The sequence below is a fragment of the Sorex araneus genome, chromosome 5, assembly GCF_027595985.1.
Source record: "Sorex araneus isolate mSorAra2 chromosome 5, mSorAra2.pri, whole genome shotgun sequence".
NCBI classification, from domain to species: Eukaryota; Metazoa; Chordata; class Mammalia; order Eulipotyphla; family Soricidae; genus Sorex; species Sorex araneus.
The window spans coordinates 28,020,242-28,044,712 of NC_073306.1; the positions used below are offsets into that span (position 1 = coordinate 28,020,242).

The following is a 24,471-nucleotide window of genomic DNA, read 5'->3' on the forward strand; positions in this document are numbered from 1 at the left end:
GGAGATATCCCTGGGCACAGCTGGCCATGCCCCAAACCACTACTTATACCCCCAAAAAATGTCATGAATAGTCAGGAGAGAGCTCACAGGCTGGTCATTTATTCGACAAAATATTGCTCATGTACATAGGTTCCCAACACTGAGCCGTTGCTTAAGTTCATAGAGACATTAAGAACAGTTAGCAAACACATCCAAATCAAACAGAGGTTCAAATAGTCCACATAGTCAATCAACACGTAATCTAAAGCACAGAGTAAAGTCATAACGATTTCCTATTCTATTCTGGCCTAGACAAAAGATTGTTACCCCTTTCTCTAAACTTGTCTTACCAAGGGAACTATCACATTTATGGGGGTTTGATAGGGGATAATTTCCCACAGAGAGGGGCCAGGAGTGTGTAGGCCATTATCACTGCATCTGGGAAGGTTCCCTCACTCTTTCTCAGATGTATCATATAGTCACTTGTTTTGTTGCTGAGGTTGGTGATTTACAACAATATGAACATTACTACTTATACTTCTGATGCACTGTACCAAACCCAGCCCCAGAATGCTAGTATCAGAGTGGAGGCACCATTGACCCTGAGTCCCTTCTCCTGCTCCCTCCATTTGTAGCCTCATTTTCCAACTGGGCAATCAGACACAGTTGCCTCTTCCAGGGAGGAACTTATGAGCTCTGTCCCAAAGCAGTCACCTCCCCAAGGTGGGTGGGGCCACCCTCCCCTGACACTGATATGGGTTGGGTGAATCAGCATAGCCAGGCTGAGCCACCCATTTTGCAGTCACGGCACCATGAGTGTCTCCCTGCTCAGCCACACCCGATCCCTGGGCATTTTTTCTGGGCTCCTGCAAGTGGCCTTCCTGCTAGGCCTGGTGTTGCTGCTGCTCAAGGCTGTCCAGCTCTACCTGCGCCGCCAGTGGCTGCTCAAGGCTGTCCAAGAGTTCCCATCACCTCCCTCCCACTGGCTCTTTGGGCACTACAAGGAGGTAGGAGGGATCAGGGAGGTGAGTGGGAGGATGGGCGGGGGGCAGCTTCAGAAGGTGGTGGTGGTGAAGAGATTGTTGGAAAGTCTTGTTGCATGACCACTCTGGTTCTCAGCAAAAGCCAGCTCACATTTCTGGTCTTCCACCCCAGCTCAGGGAACTCCCAGCTCTTAGAAACTGGGGCTCGTGGCTCAGATTTATCAGACTCTCCCTCCTGGGGTATAGCAGCAGTCCTGCACTTACAGGGCAATGCTGTGCCACCCTGAGTCTCCCCCATCTGATGGGCAGCCTCGGCTCTTTCCACAAAAAAGGGCTTCTAGATGTTTCCCTGACCAGTCACTCAATCCATCCTCTATACCAGATTAAGCTTGCCAGAAATCACAGCCACTACTATGCTGTGGAGTACCCAGTGCAAACAGGAATCATGTGCTAAACCTTCACCAGTTGCTGGCATTTGGGGTGCCAGGTGTCAGGATGGCCTGAGGTGAAAGACACTGACCTTAGATTTGCACAGTTAAACACCGTGTTTCACCTCCCAAAGCAGCAGCTTGTAGGTGGGGAAGGGGAGAGTCTCTCACACCATCCCATGACTATGCTCTGTGGCAGGAGATGGACTCAATGAATTAAGACAGGCTCAAGCATATGAGTTCCCAAAGAGTTAGTGGACTAAAACATTAGGTGGAAATGAGGTGCTGCAGAGAGCTGAAAGGATGTTTAGCTATAAAATAGAAGCCTTTGGGTTCTACACTGAACAACTTCAACACACTGCTCCAGGTCTTTGTGACTCCTAAGGTTTCTTATTAGCTAGGGAGAAGGACATTAAAAAGCGAAATATCAATATGATAGAGCCACACCATTTCCATGTGTATGCATCCAGACTTACTCTAAATGAGTTCTTCTTTGGTATTTTGAATAATATGATACAGATATCTTGGCAATTGATTTTACTCAGCCATATAGATCCCAACACCCTCCTACAAAAACTACTATTTGCATGTTTGCTGGATACCAGAAGACCAATATAGAAAGTATAGAATTTAATAGCACCGTAGCACTGTCATCCCATTGTTCATCGATTTACTTGAGCAGGCACCAGTAAAGTCTCCATTGTGAGTCTTGTTATTACTGTTTTTGGCACATCGAATATGTCATGGGTAGCTTCCAGGCTCTGCCATGTGGGTGGAATATTCTCAGTAGCTTGCTGGGCTCTCCTAGAGGAACAAAGGAATCAAACCCGGGTCGGCCATGTGCAAGGCAAATGCCCTACCTACTGTGCTATCGCTCCTGGCCTCATGAAAAAAAGTTCTCTTTGGGGCCAGAGAGATGATATAGTGGGTGGGATGTTTGTCTTGGACGCAGCCAACCCGGGATAAATCCATAGAATTTAATATATTCACTTTATTCTCTAATAAACATATTTGTTTGCTGGGATTTTTTTTTTTGGGGGGGGAACTAGGGTTACACAAGCTGTGTTCAGGGCTTACTCCTGATTCTGCTCAGGGATCACTCCTGGTGGGTCTCAGGGAACCATATTTGGTATCAAGAATCAAACCATGGTGGGGTGTGTGCAAGGCAAGAACCCACCTCTTTCCATCCCATAATTGTAGAACACTCTTGCCTCCCAAGTGATTCAGGTGGTAGATGCCGATGTTGTAATGACATCCAAAACTTTGTACAACATGTAGTCAGTTTTTGCAGCCATTTTGTGTGAGAGCCAAGGGTCTACCCAACGTATAAACAGAATCTGGCCTTTGGCCTGGCATGTTACTGTCTGGAACAGAGTCCAAATTCTAAACTGCCCTTAACTTTGTCTTTGACTGGGAACCTTCCCTGGGGCTGTCACTGAGCCTTCACTCCACCAAGACACTGCATGAGAGTTTAATTTGTTTTTCTTTCCCATGATGACAGTTCCAAGAGAATAATGAACTGCAAGTGATACTAAAATGGATGGAGAAATACCCAAGTGTTTGTTATCGCTGGCTATGGGGAACAAAGCCCCAACTTTTGATCTACAACCCTGACTACATGAAGGTGATACTTGGGAGATCAGGTGAGAGGAAACCCCTATTCACTGATATGAGTACATGGCCCTGGTCTGTGAAATTCCAGAGTATCAACTCAGTGAGTGAGCTGGACCTGAGCTTCCTCCAACCATGCCTCTTCTTTACCACCAACCCTTTCCAATCTATTCCTCCAACCACTGCTCTTCTTTCCCTTTCAGACCCCAAAGATGTCAGTATCTACCACTTACTGAGTTCCTGGATTGGTAAGTACATGTCTAAAATGGTGGCAAATCTAATGAGGTTTTAGTAACAAATCTAGTTAGTTTGCCAAAAACTTCTTTCAATGACAGAGAATAACAGGTGGCCTATACCATGTCACTACCCAATTATCTGATTCAGGCCTCATTCCCTTCTCTTAAAACCATTAACCATCCAACTTGCCATTTACCTTTAGGTACTACACATGATAAAATCATTCTGTATCTGTTCTTTCTTTCTGACTTTCTTCATTCAGCATAATATCCCTTAGTTCCATCCATGTTGCTGTAAATTGCATAATTTTGTTCTTTCTCTGAGCTCCATAATATTCCATTACGCATATATACCACAGCTTCTTTATTTTTAAAATTGAATCACCTAGAGAAACATAGTTACAAAGTTGTACATGATTGAGTTTCAGTCATAAAGTATTACATCTATTGTTTCACCAGTGCATATTTCCCACTACCCATGTCTCCAGTTTCACCCAGCCCACCTCCCCTCTGACCCCATCCCTATAGACTGCTTAAATGGCAGACACTTCTCCTCTCTTTCTCTATCTTTGTCTTCATTTCTGTCTCTGTCTCTCTGTCTCTCTTCCCTCTTTTCACTCTCATTCCCTCTTCCTCTCTCTCTCTGTCTCTCTCTCCTTTTCTCTCCCTCCCCCCTTTTATCTCTCTTATTTTCCCTTTAGGCACTGTGGTTTGCAATACTTTGACTGAAATGTACCATGCGTATCACTTTGCCTACATTCAGCACTCAGGTTTTGTCTAGAGTGATCATTCTATCATTGTCATGCTGGTCCCTTCTCTGGCCTAACTGCACTCCCCCTCACCCTTTGTAACAAGCTTCTTACTCTGGATATGTCCTCCTGGCCCTTATTTCTATCTTTGAGTATTTTTTACTCACTATGTTGTTGTTGCTTTATATCCCACAAATGAGTTCAATAATTGTTTGTCCCTCTCCCTCTGATTCATTTCACTCAGCATGATACTCTTTGTGTCCATCCATGTGTAAGCAAATGTCATAACTTCATTTTCCCTAACAGCTGTGCAGTATTTCATCATGTGATGTGCCATAGTGTCTTTATTTAGTTATTTATTCTTGGACTTTTGGGTTGTTTTCAGATTTTGGCTACTGTTAGTAGTGCTGCAATGAACATAGGAGTGTTCTTTTCTGCATTGTGTTTGGGGGGGTCACTAGAGTATATTCCCGGGAGTTGTATTCCTAGGTTGTATGAAAGATGAATTTCTCATTTTTGAACAATGTCCAATTTGTTTCCCCCAAAGACTGGGTCAATCTGCATTCCCACCAGTAGTGAATGAGAGGCCTTTTCTCCCCACATCCATGCCAGCAGTGGTTCTTTTGATGTGTGCCAGTCTCTGTGGCGTGACATGATATCTAATTGTTGTTTTGATTCACACCTCCCTGAAAACTAGTGATGAAGAACAGTTTTCTGTTTTTCTTAGGCCATTTACATTTCTTATTTGAGGAAGTTTGTGCTTATCTCTTCTTCCCATTTTTTTGATAGGGTCACGTTTTTTTCTTGTAATTACCTGGGTATCATTATAGGGACTACATTGCATCTGTGCAAAGCTTTGGAGAGTATTGCCATTTGGATGATATTAACCCTTCCAAACTATGAGCAGGGAATGTGATTCCATTTTCTTGTTTCCTCTTTTCTGCTTCTTCTCCCTCCCTCCCTCCCTCCCTCCCTCCCTCCCTCCCTTCCTTCCTTCTTCCCTCCCTCCCTCCCTCCCTCCCTCCCTCCCTTCCTTCCTTCCTTCCTTCCTAACTTCCTTCCTCCCTCCCATCCTCCCTACCTCCATCCCTCTCTCTCTCTCTTTCTTTCTTTCTTTCTTTCTTTCTTTCTTTCTTTCTTTCTTTCTTTCTTTCTTTCTTTCTTTCTTTCTTTCTTTCTTTCTTTCTTTCTCTTCTCTTTCTTTCTTTCTTTCTTTCTTTCTTTCTTTCTTTCTTTCTTTCTTTCTTTCTTTCTTTCTTTCTTTCTTTCTTTCTTTCTTTCTTTCTTTCTTTCTTTCTTTCTTTCTTTCTTTCTTTCTTTCTTTCTTCCTTTTTTTTGCTCTTTGGGATACACCCAGTGGTGCTCAGGGGTTACTGCTAGTTCTGTGCTCAGGAATTACCACTGGCAGTGCTCAAGGGACAATACTCGGGCCTGGGAATCAAACCCGGGTTAACAGCATGCAAGGAAAAATGCCCTTCCTCCTGTACTATCATTCTGACCCTGTTATGCATATTTGAAGTAGTGAATTATAATTTTCTTTGTATAGGTATTTTAATGCTTTAGATAGGCTGATTCTGATTTGTTTTCTTTTCTGAGCCACAATTGTAAATGAGATGGTTTATTAAAATATCTCTTGCTTCTATTTCATTATTTCTATATAAGAAAGCCATATTTTTGTGTAATAATTTTGTAGTCTTCCACTTACTATGTGAATCTGTTGTTCCTAGGATATTTTTCACAGAATCTTTAGGATTTTCTAAGTATAGTATCACGTCATCTGCAAATAGTGAGAGCTTAATTGATGTGGCATGTACTTCCAATACTTTATTGAATAGAAGTGATGGGAGTGGGCAATCTTGTCTTGTGTCTGATCTTAGAAGGTGTTTAGTTTTTCCCCATTGAGAATAATGTTTGCTGTGGGCTTGTGGTAAATGGCTTTGACTATACTGAGGAAAGTTCCTTCAATTCCCATTTTGTTCAGAGATTTTTGTCATGCAAGGGTTATGGTTCTTGCCAAATGTTTCCTCTGGGGGCTGGAGAGATAGCACAGCGGGTAGGGCGTTTGCCTTGCACGCGGTCGACCCGGGTTCAAATCCCAGCATCCCATATGGTCCCCTGAGCACCGCCAGGAGTAATTCCTGAGTGCAGAGCCAGGAGTAACCCCTGTGCATCGCCAGGTGTGACCCAAAAAAAAAAAAAAAAAAACCAAATGTTTCCTCTGTATCTATTGACATGATTATACCATTTTTATGTTTTATTTTATACTATGGTGTATTATGTTGATTGACTTGTGTATATTTAACCACCCTTAGATTCCCATGAGGAATCCTACTTGGTCACTGTTGTTTTGATATCATGATCTTTTTGATGATCCAACAGGATTCCATTTGCTAGTATTTTGTTGGGGATCTTTGTATCTGTGTTCAACAGAATATTGGCTTATCATTATTTTTCTCTTTTTTTTTGGCAGTGTCTCTGTGTGTATTTTGGTACAAGGGTGATGTTTGCTTCACAGGATCTGTTTGGGATTGTTTTGTTTCTTCAATATTCTGGGAGAGTCTGAAAAATATTGGCAATAGATCCTCTTTAAAAGTTTGAAAGAATTCACTAATGAATCCATCTGGGACTGTGCTTTTATTTGGGGGAAGACTTTTAATTATCCTTTCAATTTCCTCAATGGTGATAGGTCTGTTCAGGTATTTCAAATCATCTTAGCTCAGCCTAGGGAAGTTACACAAATACATGAATTTGTACATTGCTACTAGGTTTTCTCTTTTCATGGCACAGCAATTCTCAAAGTAATCTCTGATGACCCTTTGAATTTCTGTGGTGTCTGATGTCATGTCCCCTCTTTCATTTCTGATTCAGTTTATTTGTTCTCTCTTTGACATGCTCGAGGTTTACTTATCTTGTTAATTTTTTCAAAGAACCAGTTCTTGGTTTCATTGAACTTTTGGATTGTTTTTAAGTATTTCAGTTCATTATTTCCACTCTATGTTTTAATATTTCCTTCCTTCTGCTTTGGGCTTCATTTGTTGATCATTTTTCTGTTTCTTAAATTATGTAGTCATAATCTCTGTTGGTGTACAACATCTCACAATCTCAGGCCTAGCTAGGCTTGAATGTAAAAATTGTTTTTCTGTTACTGTTACTGTAACTGACTATGCTTCTGGTTATGTAACTGACTTTGATACTGTTTCTGTTGACTAAGTTAATTTGCATATTCTGCCTATGTGGCTGAATATCGTTGGTTAGAACATTAAGCTACTTAATAAAAGGGGCTGAACAGGTTGCTCTGGGTCACAACACCAGAGACAGTTTGTGACCATCTGTAAATTATTTCTTTCGCATGCATATCTCAATGCCTCAGACTGCCTAAGCAAACCTTACTGCAACAATCCTTAATGGGCCCTTTCTTCCTTCCTGATGAATGCTTGCATAACAATGAACTGTCCTCTTAACACCACATCTGCAGTGTCACTTAAGTTCAGGTAGCCTTTTTTTTTTTTTTTGCTTTTTGGGTCACACCTGGCGATGCACAGGGGTTACCTCCTGACTTTGCATTCAGGAATTACTCCTGGTAGTGCTTAGGGGACTATATGGGATGCTGGGATTTGAACCCAGGTTGGCCACATGCAAGGCAAACTCCCTACCTGCTGTGTTATCGCTCCAGACCCTGTTTCTGTGAATCTTTTAAGTTCCTCTTTGACTTCCTCTCTGACCCACTGTTTGTTAAGTAAGAAGCTACTTAGATGCCAGGTGTTTGAGTTGTTGCTCCATTTCTGTTTGTGATTAACTTCTACTTTCAGCGCGTCCTAGTCTTAGAAGATAGTTTATGCGATTCCTATGCTCTTTGTGGAGATATGTTTTGAGTGAATATATGTTTTGAAGAATGTTCCATATATGTGGAGAAGAATGTGTATTCTGCCTTTTGAGAATGAAAGGAGCAATATGCATATATATATAGCATAATATATATATTTCGCTCCTCTCTTCCATTTTTTTCCTCAAATAAAGTATTTCCTTGCTGAGTTTTAGTCTAGTTGATCTATTAATAGGCGACAAAGTGATGTTGAAAACTCCAATTACTATTCGTTGCTTCAATGTCTTTCTTCAAATCTTTTAAAATATAATTTCCTGGTCTTTCATTAGGTCCATATATATATTTAGAAGTGTGCGTGGTTTCTGATGTACATATCGCTTGATCATTAAGAAAATACTTTTGCTGTCCTTATATTTCTATTTATTTATTTATTCATTTATTAATAAGTGAGTCACCGTGAGGGTACAGTTACAAATTTACCCATTTTCATGCTTGTGTTTTCTTCATACAATGTTCGAGAACCCATCCCTCTACCAGTATCCATTCTTCACCACCAATGAAACTAGTATCCCTCTCACCCTCCAATCCCATGCCCCCCGTACCCTGCCTCTGTGGCAGGGTATTCCATTTTGTACTCTCTCCTTTGGGTGTTGTGGTTTGCGATCTCACGTGAGAAGTGAGATGTGTGCTGAAAGTAGACTAGAGACTGAACACGATGGCCACTCAATACCCCTGTCTCTTATATTTATTTCTTTTCAGCCTGAAGTCTATGTTGTCTGATAGTGTTGTGGTTACCAGGGCCTTTTTGAGAGAGTTGTTTGCTTGAAGAATTGTCTTCCAACCTTTGACTTTGAGTGTGTGTTTTCTCTGACTGCTTAAAAGTTTTTCTTGCTGGCATCAGAGTTCTGGGTTCCATATTCTAATCCATCCTGCACTCTGTGTCTTCTTAGCCTATTGACATTGAGAGAGATTCTAGTTGTGGGGTTTTGTGCCATTTTCCAATAGGAGTTTGGCATGTTTATGGGGCTTGTCTTCACTTAAAGTAGCTCAATTAGTTCTAATAACGATAGATTTGAGTCTCTGAAGTTCCTGAGTTGTTGTTTATATATAAGTTGTAGGTTGTTCCTTCAAATATGAATGAGAGGGGCTGGAGCGATAGTACAGAGGGTAGGCCATTTGTCTTGCACTCAATCGACTTGGGTTCAATCCCTGGCATCCCATGTGGTCCCCCATGCACTGCCAGGAGTAATTCCTGAGTGCAGAGCCAGAAGTAACCTCTGAGCATCGCCCAGTGTGACCCAAAAACCAACAAAAAATATGAGTGAGAGCATGGTTGGGTTAAGTACTCATGGTGAGGCATTTGTTTGTGTTTTGTTCACCATATTCCACCACTGTCTTCTGATACATCTGCTGAAAATCTTAAGACTCTCCTTTGCATATAATTATGTCTTTGACCTTGATGCTTCTGTATTTTATCTCTATTTATGATTTTCGTCATTATTATTAGGATGTGTCTTAGAGTATTTTTATATGTATTTCTTTTATATGGCACACTATGGTCTTCCTGGGTCTGGGTGAATTAACTCTTCAGCTCTGGGAACTTCTCAGCAATGATGGATTTGATGTTCTTTCATCAGAGTTGCCTTCCTGCCCCTCTGGAACCCTGATGATTCTTATGTTCCTATTCAATTCATTCCAAAGTTCTCTAGCCATATGTTGGGGGTGGAGGGTTGAGACCATCAGCACAAGTTCCTTTGCTTCTGAGGTTATCCTGTGAGTTTTACATTACACTTAGTTTTTAGATCTGTTATTGTTTTATATTTTACTCATTTCTGCTCTTATATCCTCTTGTGTTTTATTGGTTGTTTATTCCAGTGTTTCCATGAACTCCTTAGGAATGCATCCTTAACAATTCCTCTCTAAATTCCTTATCAGAGAGCTTATGTTAAAAGGTTTACCTGTCACCTTGCTGTCATTGTTACCATCCTAGCTCATACTTAACTAGCTCATAATTACTAGTTGAGTATTCTAGGCAAGCATCTTCACTCCCTAAGCATGGAGGGTTTTTTTGTTGCTTTACCATTGTTACTGCTGCAGTTTGGAGCTGTTTCTTTTTTTTTTTTTTTTTTTTTTTTTGCTTTTTGGGTCACACCTGGCAATGCACAGGGGTTACTCCTGGCTCTGCACTCAGGAATTACCCCTGGCCATGCTCAGGGGACCATATGGGATGCTGGGATTTGAACCCGGGTTGGCCGCGTGCAAGGCAAACGCCCTACCCGCTGTGCTATCTCTCCAGCCCCTGGAGCTGTTTCTTGTGTGTTGTTTATGGTTAGGTACCACAGGATGTCTATGTATGTTTACAGTAAGTTATGGATGGAAGAAGTCATGCTTAAGTGGGGAGCAAAGCTGGCTGGGCTGAACAGAGCTAATCTGGGGTGGTTAAAGACCTTCTACTTCCATATGCACTTTTTGGGAGGGTACCAGTACTGACTTGAGGGACAAAATGGTGTACCTGAGTAAAATGCAGGGGCCACGATGTCCTGGACTCCTAAGTTTCCATTATCTGGGGCTCTAGACCACAGATTATTGATCCATTCCTCTGTATTGGTATTTGAGTTGTTTCTATCTTTGCTTTTGTATTAAGATAGACAGCGAGATAGTAATAAAGGGCCAGAAACAACACAAAGGGAGAAATGATTTATGAAAAGGCCCTGTGATACTCAGGAGAGTAGAGAATATACACTGGTGATGGATGGTATTGGAATTATGAGCCTGAGAAAACATCATTAATAGCATGGTAAATCACAGTTTAAATCAATTTAAAAAATCAACCTTCTATGGTGATGTCCTATCCTACCTGTACCATAATGTGTCTTTGTGGAACATCCATAGCTCTGTGTGAAGAAACTCTAGTCTTTCTAACCACATCTCCTCTCTCCCTGAACACACCCTTGTCTGGCCCAGGGTATGGTTTGCTCCTGTTGAATGGACAGCCCTGGTTCCAGCACCGGCGCATGCTGACCCCAGCTTTCCACTATGACATCCTCAAGCCCTATGTGGGGCTCACAGCTGATTCTGTGCGAGTGATGCTGGTAAGGTGTCTTTCTCTCATCTTCCCTTTACTCACACCACAGTTCAGGGTCCACTCTTACCCAAGTGCCCCAAGACCTCCCAGAAATGTTCATACAGAACAACAAGTCCACATGGGGTGGTTGTTCTCCCAAAGTGAACCACTTGTGAAATAACCCAGACCCCAGTTGGAGACACACTTGACTCTACACATACAAAAAAAGCTACTGTGAAGATGGGGGACCTTCTTCTGCCCTTCCTTGTCTTTGGTTTGATGGATCCCTGGACAGCTGGACATGTTTATTGAACTGGCCTATTCATGGTCTCATTCAGTGACACGATGTACCCTCAGGATGTCTTGCCAAGGGCTCTGGCTTGGCACAAGTTTTCTGCAAGTCATAAAGCCCTCTATGGAGTCAATGTGTCTCTCAGAGACACTCTGTGTTAACTACTCTTCCCCGGGCAATTTGGGCTCTCAACGACTAGGTCATCTAATAGCAAGTGAACAGAGTAACTGAATCTACAAGGACAGGTTCCTAGGCTTTCTCTTATCAGACACCTGAGTTTACTTCTCTTGTATCTTCTTTCATCAAGCTGAGCTCACAGGTTAGTGAAGATTCCCCTTTGGACCCTGAGAAATTATTGATCTCCAAAAGAGGGGGATTTAGTAAGATGTTTTATAAGATATTTAACAAGGTATTTTAGTAAATTGTCACATCACCAAAAGACATTCTTTATGCACTTTATTGACATTACACAAGGATATAAAAGCAGCTAGACAGGCTGATGGCCAGTGACATTTATTGAGATGAAACATTGCTAATAGGGGAAAAGAGAAAGTGGCCTTTGTGCAGCGTGAGAAGACAGGATAGGATGGGAAAGATATAACAAAGGATTAACAGGCAGTGAAAAGTAAGGTACAAAGTAAAAAATAAACTAAAGCACAGAGAATTGGGAGTACCCCTGGGGAACTTGGAGTGTCTCAGGAACACTGCAGAGGATGGTAACAATGACAGCAAGGTGACAGGTAAATCTTTTAACATAAGCTCTCAGGAAGGGAGGGAAGACCACTTAAACTAAAATCTGAGCTGCTCATAACTGTGGAGGGAAAAAAATTAGCAAACTCTGTTACTGAACTATAGCTATCACAATTATGGGAGACATGGCCTTTTTTGGTCCTATCCCTCCATGTTCTCAGTGATGTATCTGAAGCCCTCCTGTCTCTAAGAGAATCCCTGGAGAACAACTCAACAGGGTGGCACTGACCAGGCATTATGAGAAAAGTGATAGCAGGGATTCCAACACATGTCCTTCTGGAAGACACATGTGCTCATGTCCCTCCTCCCAGGACAAATGGGCAGAGCTCAGCAGGCACAGTGCCCCCGTGGAAGTCTTTGGGCACATCTCCTTGATGACACTGGAAACTATCATGAAGTGCGCCTTCAATCACCCCAGCAGCCTGCAGACTGACAGGTCAGTGGCTTCCCCAGTCAGCACCTGTTCTGTCCAGCTCTGGGAAATACCTGCAAGCCCAGCAGGATGGTTTGCATCTGAACCAGTGCAAACAGAGAGGCTCTCAGGAGTTCTTACCAGGGAGAAGCCCTGGCATCTCCTCTCATGCTCCAGATCAACCAGAGTTTAACTCTGGCCTCTGATCATGACTCCTGGTCTCTGAACACTATCTAAAAACAAAGGGGTGAGGGCAGAAATTACTCCCTCCCCATTTTTGTAGAAACCACCACCAGATCCTCATTCTAATGCCAGAATCCCCCTTTCTCATTTGCTCTGCCCCATTTTCTGACAGGAAGTCCCAGTCCTACACACAGGCCATCGAGGACCTAAAGAACCTCTTCAATTCTCGGAAGTGGAACTTTTTCCACCATAATGACTTCATCTACAGACTGAGCTCCATGGGTCGCAGCTTTTTCAAGGCCTGTGAACTTGCCCATGAACACACAGGTGAGATATGCCACATCTGGAGTTCTTCCCACTATTATCAGTCACATACAAAGAACCATGGAATATCCCTGATACTGTCCACTCAGGACTAGAGAACTTGAGAATGCCGGGAGTCGGGCTATAACGGCATTTCAAATATCTCCATATGGGGAATGTTGAATAAAACATGGAGTTCTCACCTCTGTTCATCTGTACTCCATCATTCCACCTCATCTACTACATACACTCTGGGGGAGGTATTTAGGCCCCTGTGGACACTGACTTGGGCTCCACATCCTCCACTGTGCCTTGAACCACTTTCCCAACAGACCGTGTGATCCAGCAGAGGAAGTTACGCCTGCATGATGAGGGTGAGTTGGAAAAGATCAGGAAGAAGAGGCACCTGGATTTCCTGGACATCCTGCTCTTTGCCAGGGTATGTGGAAGGGAGGGGAGTGTGGGGAGAGTTTGGGGGGGTGGGGAGAGAGGGGCGATAACTGTGGAGAGTCAGTATAGAGAAGGCTGATCTTTGGAATGAGGGTGAGTGTGGAGGGTGAGTGGAGAAGGGTGAGAATAGGGAAGGGTGAGTGTGGAGAAGGTCGTCACTGTGCCCCCACACACAGAGACAAAGAGGCCAACCCATTCTCTCCCCGTGTCCACAGTCAGAGGACGGGAGCAGCCTGTCTGACAAGGACCTGCGGGCGGAGGTGGACACGTTCATGTTCGCGGGTAACGACACCACAGCCAGCGGCATCTCCTGGATCCTCTATGCACTGGCCACACACCCCGAGCACCAGCAGCAGTGCCGGGAGGAGCTCCAGAGCCTGCTGGGAGATGGCGCCTCCATCACCTGGTAAGTGCCAGCTCTGGGTGAGCCCAGCACCTCAGGAATGGAGCCAGGGGCAGCTCCACTCACACTCGGGATACTCCTTTCAGGGACCACATGGACAAGATGCCCTACACCACCATGTGCATCAAGGAGGCGCTGCGTCTCTACCCGCCTGTGCCTGGTGTGGCCAGACAGCTCAGCTCACCTGTCACCTTCCCTGATGGGCGCTCCCTACCCAAAGGTAGGCCAGCTCCTGGCGCACTCCCTGAGAAGCAGCATAGTGAAAGGAGAGCAGGTCATGGGGCCAAAGACAACCCTGAGCTCCCACTGCTTCCTCTCAAGAATCAATATTCTGTAGTTAGAATAAGATCTATGGCACACTGCCACAACTCCTGTACCAGAAAAGCTCAGTCAAATCATTGTGTTCTCTAAGCGTGGCACAAGTTTTCAACTCTACAACGTTCATTTTTTGATCTGGAAAACCTGGGTTGTTAGAGAAAAAGACAATAGGAATTTCTGTTATTTCTAAGGAATACAAGCAATCAGGAGCTAGAAATTCACTGCTGTATAAGAAAGTAGCTGATGGATATTAATCCCTTCTCAGATGGGTATTGGGTAAATATTCTTTCCCATTCTGTGGGTTCTTTCTGTATTTTGGTCACTGTTTCTTTTGAAGTGCAGAAGCTTCTTAGCTTGATGTAGTCCCATTTGTCATGTTTGCTTCCACTTGCATGATCAGTGCTGTTTAGTCCTTAAAGATGCTTTTAGCTTCAATGTCATGGAGAGTTCTGCCTACATTTTCTTCTGTGAACCTTATAGATTCATGTCTGATATTGAGGTCTTTAGTCCACTTTGATCTGACTTTTGTGCCTGGCATTAGACAGAGGTCAGAGTTCATTTTTTGCAGGTAGCTATCCAGTTTTCCCAGAACCACTGTTGAAGAGGCTTTCCTTGTTCCACTTCACATTTTTTGCTCCTTTGTCAAAGATTAAGTGGCCATATATTTGGGGGTCTTTGACAGGATATTCAACTCTGTTCCATTGGTCTGCATGTCTGTTTTTATCCCAATACCATGCTGTTTTATTTACTACGGCTTTGTAGTAGAGTTTGAAGTTGGGGAAGGTGATGCCACCCATCTTCTTTTTTCCAAGGGTTGCTTTAGCTATTCGTGGGGGTTTATTGTTACATATAAATTTCAGGAGTGTTTTGTCTATTTCTTTGAAAAATGTCATGGGTATCCTGATAGGGACTGCATTAAATTGGTATAGTGCTTTGGGCAGTATTGTCATTTTGATAATGTTCATTCTCCCTATCCATGAGCAGGGAATGTTTTTCCATTTCCTAGTGTCCTCCTTTACTTCTTGAAGTAGTGTTTTGTAATTTTCCTTGTATAGGTCCTTCACCTCTTTGGTTCAGCTGATTCCAAGGTACATGATTTTTTGAGGTACTATTGTGAATGGGGTTGTTTTTTAATGTCTATTTCTTCTCTTTCATTATTTGTTGTTTCTAGGAGCTTTTCTGTAGAATCTTTAGGGTTTTCAAAGTACAGTATATCATATCATCTGCAAATAGTGATAACTTGATCTTTTTTTTTCCTATCTGTATGCCCTTGATATCTTTTTCTTGTCTAACTGCTATGGCCAGGACTTCCAGTACTACATTGAATAGTGGTGGCAAAAGTGGGCAACCTTGCCTTGTGCCAGATCTTAGAGGGAAGGCTTTTAGTTTTTTCCCATTGAGAATGATACTTGCCATGGGCTTTTGGCTATATTGAGAAAAGTTCCTTCGATACCCATTCTGCTGAGAGTTTTCATCTGCATCTATTGATATGATCATATGGTTTTTATTATTTCTTTTATTTATATGATGAATTATGTTGATTAACTTGCGAATGTTAAACCATCCTTGCATCCCTGGGATGAATCTTACTTGGTCATAGTATATGATCCTTTTGATGAGTCGTTGGATTCTATTTGCTAATATTTTGTTGAGGATCTTTGTGTCTGTGTTCATCAGGGATATCGGTCTGAAACTCTGTTTCTTTGTGGTATCTTTGTCTGTTTTTGGTATCAGGGTGATATTTGCTTCTTAGAAACTGTTTTGAAGTGTTGGATACTTGTAGAACTGTATAAGAAAAAAAAACCTCCAACCCCATCAATAAATGGAGAGAAGAAATGAACAGAAGTTTCCTCAAATAAGAAATACAAAAGGCCAAAAGGCACAGGAAAAAAATGCTCCACATCACTAGTCATCAGGGAGATGCAAATAAAAACAACAATGAGATATCATCTCACACCACAGAGAATGGCACACATTCAAAAGAACAAAAGCAATCAGTACTGGCGTGGATGTGGGGAAAAATGGACGCTTTTTCCCACTGTTGGTGGGAATGCTGCCTGATCTGGCCTTTTTGGAAAACAATATAGACAGTTCTTCAAAAACTAGAAATTGAGCTTCCATATGACCCCACAATACCACTTCTGGGAATATATCCTTACGATGCAAAAGAGCACAGTACCTATATCTGTACCTATATATTCATTGCAGCACTGTCCACAATAGCCAAAATATGAACCAACCCGAGTGCCCTAAAACAGATGACTGGTTAGTGCTCGCTTCGGCAGCACATATACTAAAATTGGAACAATACAGAGAAGATTAGCATGGCCCCTGCGCAAGGATGACACGCAAATTCGTGAAGCGTTCCATATTTTTTAAAAGAGGACATGAGGAAATGGAAACATATACCCTGCTTGTGGATAGGGAGAATCAATGTTGTCAAAATGGCAATACTCCCCAAAGCATTATACAGATTCAACGTGATCCCTATAAGTATATCCATGACATTCTTCAAAGAAATGGATCAAGCAATCCTAAAATTCATATGGAACAACAAACGCCCATGGATAACTAAAACAATTCTTGGGAAAAAGACGATGGGAGGCATCACCCTCCCCAACCTCAAACTTTACTACAAAGCAGTAACAATTAAAACAGCATGGTACTGGAACAAAGGCAGAGCCGTAGACCAATGAAACAGAGTGGAATATCCCTACACACAATCCCAAATGTATGATCATATAATATTTGATAAGGGAGCAAGAGATGTGAAGTGGAGCAAGGAAAGTCTCTTCAACAAATGGTGCTGGCACAACTGGACAACCACATGCAAAAAAATGGGCTTAGACCTTGACCTGACACCATGCACAAAAGTCAGATCAAAATGGATTAAAGACCTCAACATTCGACCACAAACCATAAGGTACATTGAAGACAAGGTCGGCAAAACCCTCCACGATATTGAAGATAAAGGTATCTTCAAAGGTGACACGGAACTAAGCAATCTAGTAAAAACAGAGATCAACAAATGGGACTACATTAAACTAAAAAGCTTCTGCACCGCAAAAGATACAGCGACCAGAATACAAAGACTATCCACAGAATGGGAAAGGATATTTACACAATACCCATCAGATAAGGGGTTGATATCAATGGTATATAAAGCACTGGTTGAACTCTACAAGAAGAAAACATCCAACCCCATTAAAAAATGGGGCGAAGAAATGAACAGAAACTTTACCAAGGAAGAAATACGAATGGCCAACCCTTTGGACCCTGCTGCGGAGCGAGCATGATGGAAGAGCCCAAGGAAGCGCCCTTGGACTCCAAACAGCCCACTGAACTAATTCCGGCATGGGACCAGAGACCCCACGGTGCGCTGAAACAGTGGGAGCCGGGCATCCCCCAATTCTTTTAACCTGTCTCTCTCTCCACACCTCCCCCCTGAGCACAGCGCAGGACCCGCGGTTTTCCTGAGCGCAAAATGGAGACGCCGAGCCTCTCTCTAGGCTTCTCCATCTTATGAGCACCATAAAAGGGTAAAAGTTTGTAGTGATGTTATTTCTGGTTGTACTTTCCCTGGACTTTATACAGAAACCCAAATGTCATCTTAGCATCAGCAATATGTAATGGTTCCTTTTTAATGGGTCGGACTTTTGTGGGAGATCCTAACAAGAATAGTAAGTCTGTTGCTGAAATATTGAAGGCAATCAAAGTGGTAGCCATCTCTCTAGACTGAACTAAGCTATATCCCCACACCAGCTGAGAAGAAATATCCTTCTTTCTCGGGAAGGAACGCGGCGTGGTGTCAAACATAGTGTGATGTCCATTAAGCAAACAGACCTGGTGGCGTAGGAATGGGATATAAGGGGAAAAATTATGTACATGGAACAGTGGGACGCTGGTGGAATCTCGAGCCGGAGCCGATACCAGCGCAAGCCCTTCGGTTCCAGAAACTGCTTGCAGACACTCGACTAGTCTTTCAACTAAGCCAGAGCCCCACGCCTGCCGATGACGGGAAATAACCATCCTTTTCGGTTTTTTTTTCCCTTGTCAGGCAGCGTGGCGATTACCAAACAGGCGTGAACTCGGTGGCGCGGGGCAAGGGGGAAAAAGAAAAGTTATGTAACAAACAGCGGGACTTAATATCTCTATATTCTTAGCAGTGGAGAACTATCAAATGCCTCCTTGGCAATAGGACTGCTTTCCTTTTTTGGGGGAAACCCCAACAACGGTAGTGAGTTGTGTGTTGAAACATGGAATGTAATCGAGATAAGGCATAAACGAAGTGGAACTTATCATGTACAAGGGTGGGGACTGGGGAGGTGGGAGGGGGCGGCAGGTATACTGGGGGGGGGTTGGTGATGGGAGATGGGCACTGGTGAAGGGAAGGGTGTTTGAGAATTGTATAACCGACATAATCCTGAGAACTATGTAACCCTCCACATGGTGATTCAATAAAATTATTATTAAAAAAAATTCTTAATAAAGAGTCCTTCTAGTCTTAAAAAAAAAAAGAAATACGAATGGCCAAAAGGCACATGAAAAAGTGCTCTACATCACTAATCATCAGAGAGATGCAGATCAAAACAACCACGAGATACCACCTCACACCACACAGACTAGCACACAGCCAAAAGAACAAAAGCAACTGCTGTTGGAGAGGATGTGGGGAGAAAGGGACCCTTCTACACTGCTGGTGGGAATGCCGACTGGTTCAGCCCTTCTGGAAAACAATATGGACGATTCTCAAAAAACTAGAGGTTGAGCTCCCATTTGACCCAGCAATACCACTGCTGGGAATATATCCCAGAAAAGCCAAAAAGTATAATCGAAACAACATCTGCACATGTATGTTCATTGCAGCACTGTTTACAATAGCCAGAATCTGGAAAAAACCCGAATGCCCTAGAACGGATGACTGGTTGAGGAAACTTTGGTACATCTATACAATGGAATACTATGCAGCTGTTAGAAAAAAGGAGGTCATGAATTTTGTATTCAAGTGGATCGGCATGAAAAGTTTCATGCTAAGTGAAATGAGTCAGAAAGAGAGAGACAGACATAGAAAGATTGCACTCATCTATGGCATATAGAATAACAGAGTGGGAGACTAACACCCAAGAATCGTAGAAATAAGTACTAGGAGGTTGACTCCATGGCTTGGAGACTGACCTCACATTCTGGAGAAAGGGCAACTCAGAGAAGGGATCACCAACTATAATGTAGTTGAAGGCCATGCGGGGGAAGGGAGTTTCGGGCTGAATGAGGGCTAGAGACTGAGCACAGTGGCCACTCAACACCTTTATTGCAAACCTCAATAGCTAATTAGAGAGAGAGAACAGAAGGGGATGCCCTGCCACAGTGGCAGGGTGGGGTGGGGGGAGATGGGATTGGGGAGGGTGGGAGGGATGCTGGGTTTACTGGTGGTGGAGAATGGGCACTGGTGAAGGGATGGGTTCCCGAACTTTGTATGAGGGAAGCATAAGCACAAAAGTGTATAAATCTGTAACTGTACCCTCACGGTGATTCACTAATTAAAAATAAATAAATTAAAAAAATAAATATACTTGGAATAATTAAAAAAAAAACAGATGACTGGTTAAAGAAACTTTCGTACATCTACACAATGGAATACTATGCAGCTATTAGGAGAGATGAAGTCATGGAATTTGCTTATAAATGGATAAACACGGAGAGTATCATGCTAAGTGAAATGAGTCAGAAAGAGAGGGACAGACATAGAGGAACTGCACTCATTTGTGGAGTGTAAGGTAGCATCACATGAGGCTGACACCCAAGGATGGTAGATACAAGGGCCAGGGTATTTCCCCATAGCTGGATGACTGCTTCCTGAGTGGAGGAGAGAAGGCAGATAGAATAGAGAAGGGATCACTAAGAAAATGATGGCTGGAGGAACCTGTTGGGATGGGAGATGCATGCCTAAAGTAGATAATGGACCAAACGTGATGACCTCTCAGTGTCTGTGTTGCAAGCCATAATGCCCAAAAGTAGAGAGAGAGTATGGGGAATATTGTCTGCCTTTGAGGCAGGGGGAGGGTGGCAAATACTGGGGATATACGGGGATATTGGTGGTGGGGAATGGGCAGTGGTGGAGGGATGGGTGTTTGATCATTGTGAGATTGTAACCGAAACATGAAAGCTTGCAACTATCTCACGGCGATTCAATAAAATTAAAAAAAATTTTTTTAAAAAGAAAGTAGCTGATGAACTGGACCTGAGACCAGTGTATTGATGGGAGGCACATCCCTGTCCACTCCAACAATGCACCCCCGCACCCCCTACCACTTACACACGCACATTTACATGCCGAGGTCTGAACCCACCTCTGCTGAACCAGCTGTGTGTTTAACAGCGAGTAACTTAGATTCTCCTGAGCTCAGCTGAAAAAAAATCTGTTTTCTTGGAATCTGTTTTTATGTGGAGACTGAGTTAATGCATTTTCACTCGACATTCAAGGAGCCTTTACAAACAGAAATATTGTAGGAGTTTATAAAAAGTAAAACTTTGACTTCCTCATCCCTGTCCTGGTCAACTCCTGGGTTGTGCACACAGGCCTTGCCAGGATCCAGCAGTACCTCCCGCCCCAAATACCCCCTTACATAGCATCCTTCAGACAGAGACGTGGCAAGGTAGCAGGGAACACACCAGGTTTTGTGCATGTCCATGTACACTCTAGGCTGGGGTGCTGGTGCCTGAAGTAATGTACTCATTCTTCTCTTTCAATACTATCCCCAGGAATCTCAGTGGCCCTGTCCATTTATGGCCTTCACCACAACCCAAATGTGTGGCCCAACCCAGAGGTATGATGTGGGGCAGCGGGTTGTCCTGGGTCTCCTCACTTCACTCCGTCTCTCCTCTCCTAAGGCCCGAAGCCACCTGGACTGAAGGACTTGTGACCCACCTGTTCTGTCCCTGTTCTCTGCAGGTGTTTGACCCTTCCCGGTTTGAACCAGGTGCTGTTCGGCACAGCCACGCATTCCTGCCCTTCTCAGGGGGCTCCAGGTGAGCTCCTCGGAGTTTTCTGGAGGGGGTGTTACTAGGTACACCGACGTGCAGGTGACCTCCTGCACCCAACTGTGGTATCTTCAGAGGGAACTTTGCATGTCAGGGTGGGAAGGAGTCACTTCCAATGCTGAGGCAGAGGTGACCATTCAGGCGTTCCTAAGTCTGCCCTGCTGATCTTCAACAAGAACCAAGGAACAGGCACTGCAGCAGCAGCAGAACCAAGGCCAGTGTCCCCCTGTCCTTTATTGCTTTTCTCCATCACGATGATTCACTGTGGCCAGAGCCTCAGGTGGCCCGTACCCACCCCCAGAGGGCAGTGATGTTGGGGGTGTTGGGATTCCCACCATGCCCTTGTGCTGACATTGGGAGCTTTACTGGAAACTCTCATAAGCATTGGAAGAGACTCACACCGATGGTGTCATCTGGGTTCACAGCTCTCCAACATGATCTGCCTGCCTATCAGTTTGTGTAATCATGAATATTTTCCATTTGGCAAAACCTTTATCCGAAGCAACATTCTGAAGCAACAGTCATCTCCAATCTAATAATCCAATGTGACCAAGAATATATTACTAGGGACAGTGACCTGTTTAAAGAAAAAGGCATGTGGGATTCACGGTATACTAGCATTACACTTGGCTAGACTTGTACCTGCCCAACACTCCAAGAATACCTCCACTGCTACCCAGTTACCTGGTGAAACAATGGCACCCAGGAACTTTCAAGTAGTTGCTACAATGCTGTCTTTTTTGAAAAAAAAATTGTTCTGGAGCAATGGCTTTATTGCTCGGGGTCTACTCCAGACTGCTAGTGAGGCACCCTGGCAGACTTCAGGAGACCATGTGGTACTAAAGATCAGCCAGGCTCTGCATGCGAAGTGTGCACTCAACCCTTGGAGCTAACTCTCCAGCCCACATATGTGCCCTTGGATCTGTATCTGACAGACTTTGACCTGGAGACTACATGTCTACAAGCAAGGCAGTCAACAAACTGTTCTTCCAAAGTTGGCTCTAGGCTTTCATTTCTCCCAGGATAAACTTTCCTCCAGGCATCTACTCAGGGAATTCCTGCTACCAGGAAAGTGCAGGGGAGAACTAGGGACTCTATTCCTGGGTCAGATCTTAATTGCATTTTATTCTGGAATTTTTTCATTTTTTTCTATTGTTGACTTTTTTCTAAATCAAAAATATGTCTTAGTCTCTCTCTATGTGCCTAACCCGGGGCTAGGAAAGGGAACTCAGCTCAAAACACCATTCCTGCCTCCAAGAATTAAGAGTTAAGAATCCAAGAGTCAAAAACCAGCACAGGCTGGTTCATTCTTCTCTCCTCACTCACTCCTTCATGAGCAGATTCTTGGCTGCTCCTGCTCCTAGCACGTCCTGGATTCTGGACACTAATGTGTCCTGAACAGTGAATTGCATTAAGGGAGGAACAGGTGCAGAGGCAGAGGGGTGAGGACCGGCTGTCACTGGACTGAGCTTTGAGGTTGTGGCAGAAGTGGAAGGAAGAATGCTGGCCATGTCAACATGAGCTGAGCAGAAAAAATGGATCTGAACAGGGAAGTGGTGAGTGAGGCAACAGCGCAGGAGGGATGGGTGCTCACTGAGATGCTAGGATGTGTCCTCTCATGCTGGAAAGACTCAGAAGGTCTGAGCTAGCTGTGCTTCATTGTAAAGGTATGGGAAACTGGGGTTAGAGAAGCCCCAGTGAGGACAGGAAGGAAAGCAGGGGCACTTCTGCAGGACTGAAAAACACAGAAGCTGGTTAAGTCAGTGTATGGGGAGGGGGGTTGGTTGTCTGGGCCATTCATTGGAACTGATGGTACAGCTGGTTGGTGTGCTGGGGCTCCTCCACATGCTTTCTGTTTCTGCCCAGACTCTTGACTCAAACTCCATCTGGTTTTCTTCATGTAATATGTATCCCTGGGTATTCCTTGATGGTATAGGCCTATGGGTGGCCCCTTCATATGTGCCTTGATCTGATTCACCACTGTAAACTCTATGGAAAGATTGAGAAGAATCCTGAGGAACGCTTGGAGACCACCTGACCCAGGGCTTGAAGCCTGCTGTCCCCTCACAGGCTTTTGGGGCTGCTGAGAGGGAATAACTTGGGCGTTATTTCTAAATCTTGAGGGGGATTTGGGCCTTCCTAAGGTTGGGGAGATTGAACAGGTCTCAGAGTTAGAGGTAAGGCCTGTGTGAGGAGTGGAGGGACTGGGATGGAACCCCATGAGGGGAACCCTGGGTGTAGGTCCGTGATTACTCTGATGGATGTCCCCCCGCCCAGAACTGACCCTGAGACCATTTCTCACATGGCTCTGCCTCTTCACAGGAACTGCATCGGGAAGCAATTTGCCATGAATGAGATGAAGGTGGCTGTGGCGCTGACCCTGCTCCGCTTTGAGCTGGCTCCTGACCCCTCCAGGGTTCCTATTCCCAGTCCTAAAATTGTGCTGAATTCGAAGAATGGAATCCACCTCTACCTCAAGAAACTCCCTTAATAATGTGGGTCACTGATGGGCGTGAGGGCCTCCTGCCTGCTACTCTGTCTACTGTCACCTGCCCCTTTGTCCCTTTACTAATTTCTTCATTTTGGTGTGTGTATGGGCCTCAGAGTTTGGGGGATAGTGCGTCTGTGATGCAGTGATCAAAAACCTCAAGGACCCCCTCTGGTGACACTCAGTCAACCTCGCCTTAAAGTTGGATGGATCTCAGATGTTAGATATTAACCCTAACTGTTTCAGGCTTCATCATTGAATTAGCCCCCTGAACTCTGAGAAACTTACAGTGCTCTTATAAGTGCTCCTATTGCCATGAGTTTGTCTTTAACACTTTAACACTTTTAAACCCCCTGAGCATTGCTGGGTGTTACCCAAAAAGCAAAAAAAAAAAAAGATACAAATACAATTATATTGGCACAGGAAAAAAATGGCGTGATTATTCATCCTACTAAATATGATGCTTAACAGGTGGATCTAACACGAATAAGGGCTAGACAACCTGCCCAAGGGTGGGCGCAAGCCCCAAGGTGGGTGTGGCCTCCCGCCTCTTAGGGCGCCGCCCAAACACCAAAGGAGCAAAACAAAATGATTCAATTAGCAAATGCAGTGTAGCAATATTTTACAAGAAAGGCTTTAACTAAACAATATGAAAGGGCAGAGGGTGGGGCAGGAGAGACGACTTAAAGTAGGGGTGGTGAAAACTGTTGTGTCTATTTTTTGCATATCTTCTGCAATTAATATGTGTTATATAGTACATCAGACTCTTGTTTTCCAGCCATACACGAGGAAGTGTATGAATTTGAAATGCAATGCAAAAACTCATGCAAGAAATGAGCAAAGCAATGAGACACACCCTAGTTCCATCAGCTTTGCTGTTCTGCATTCAAATTTTTAAAAGCCCCTCCCAGCTCCGCAGCGTCCTCTGGAGCGGCTGCGGGGAGTCCCCTTTCCCCTGAAC

At 43.8% G+C, this 24,471-nt stretch overlaps 1 protein-coding gene and 1 non-coding gene across 3 annotated transcripts; both read left to right on the forward strand.

The window, feature by feature from the left end:
- The first annotated feature begins 791 nt into the window (after window positions 1-791).
- LOC101550394 (cytochrome P450 4A6-like) lies at window positions 792-23,513 on the forward strand. Of its 2 annotated transcripts, none has more exons than XM_055139061.1 (12): window positions 792-986; window positions 2,892-3,033; window positions 3,205-3,249; window positions 10,774-10,901; window positions 12,227-12,355; window positions 12,687-12,837; window positions 13,146-13,252; window positions 13,479-13,669; window positions 13,753-13,886; window positions 20,744-20,808; window positions 20,934-21,010; window positions 23,345-23,513. In XM_055139061.1, the coding sequence occupies exons 1-12, from the start codon at window positions 792-794 to the stop codon at window positions 23,511-23,513; spliced, it is 1,533 nt and encodes a 510-aa protein (XP_054995036.1). The 2 variants fall into 2 exon arrangements, with proteins under 2 accessions (XP_054995036.1, XP_054995037.1); XM_055139062.1 differs by having other exon boundaries at window positions 12,227-12,351; window positions 12,779-12,837.
- Window positions 16,254-16,360, forward strand: LOC129405211 (U6 spliceosomal RNA). Its single transcript, XR_008630394.1, has one exon. It is a non-coding gene; the product is annotated as a U6 spliceosomal RNA (small nuclear RNA).
- Window positions 23,514-24,471: the final 958 nt, after the last annotated feature.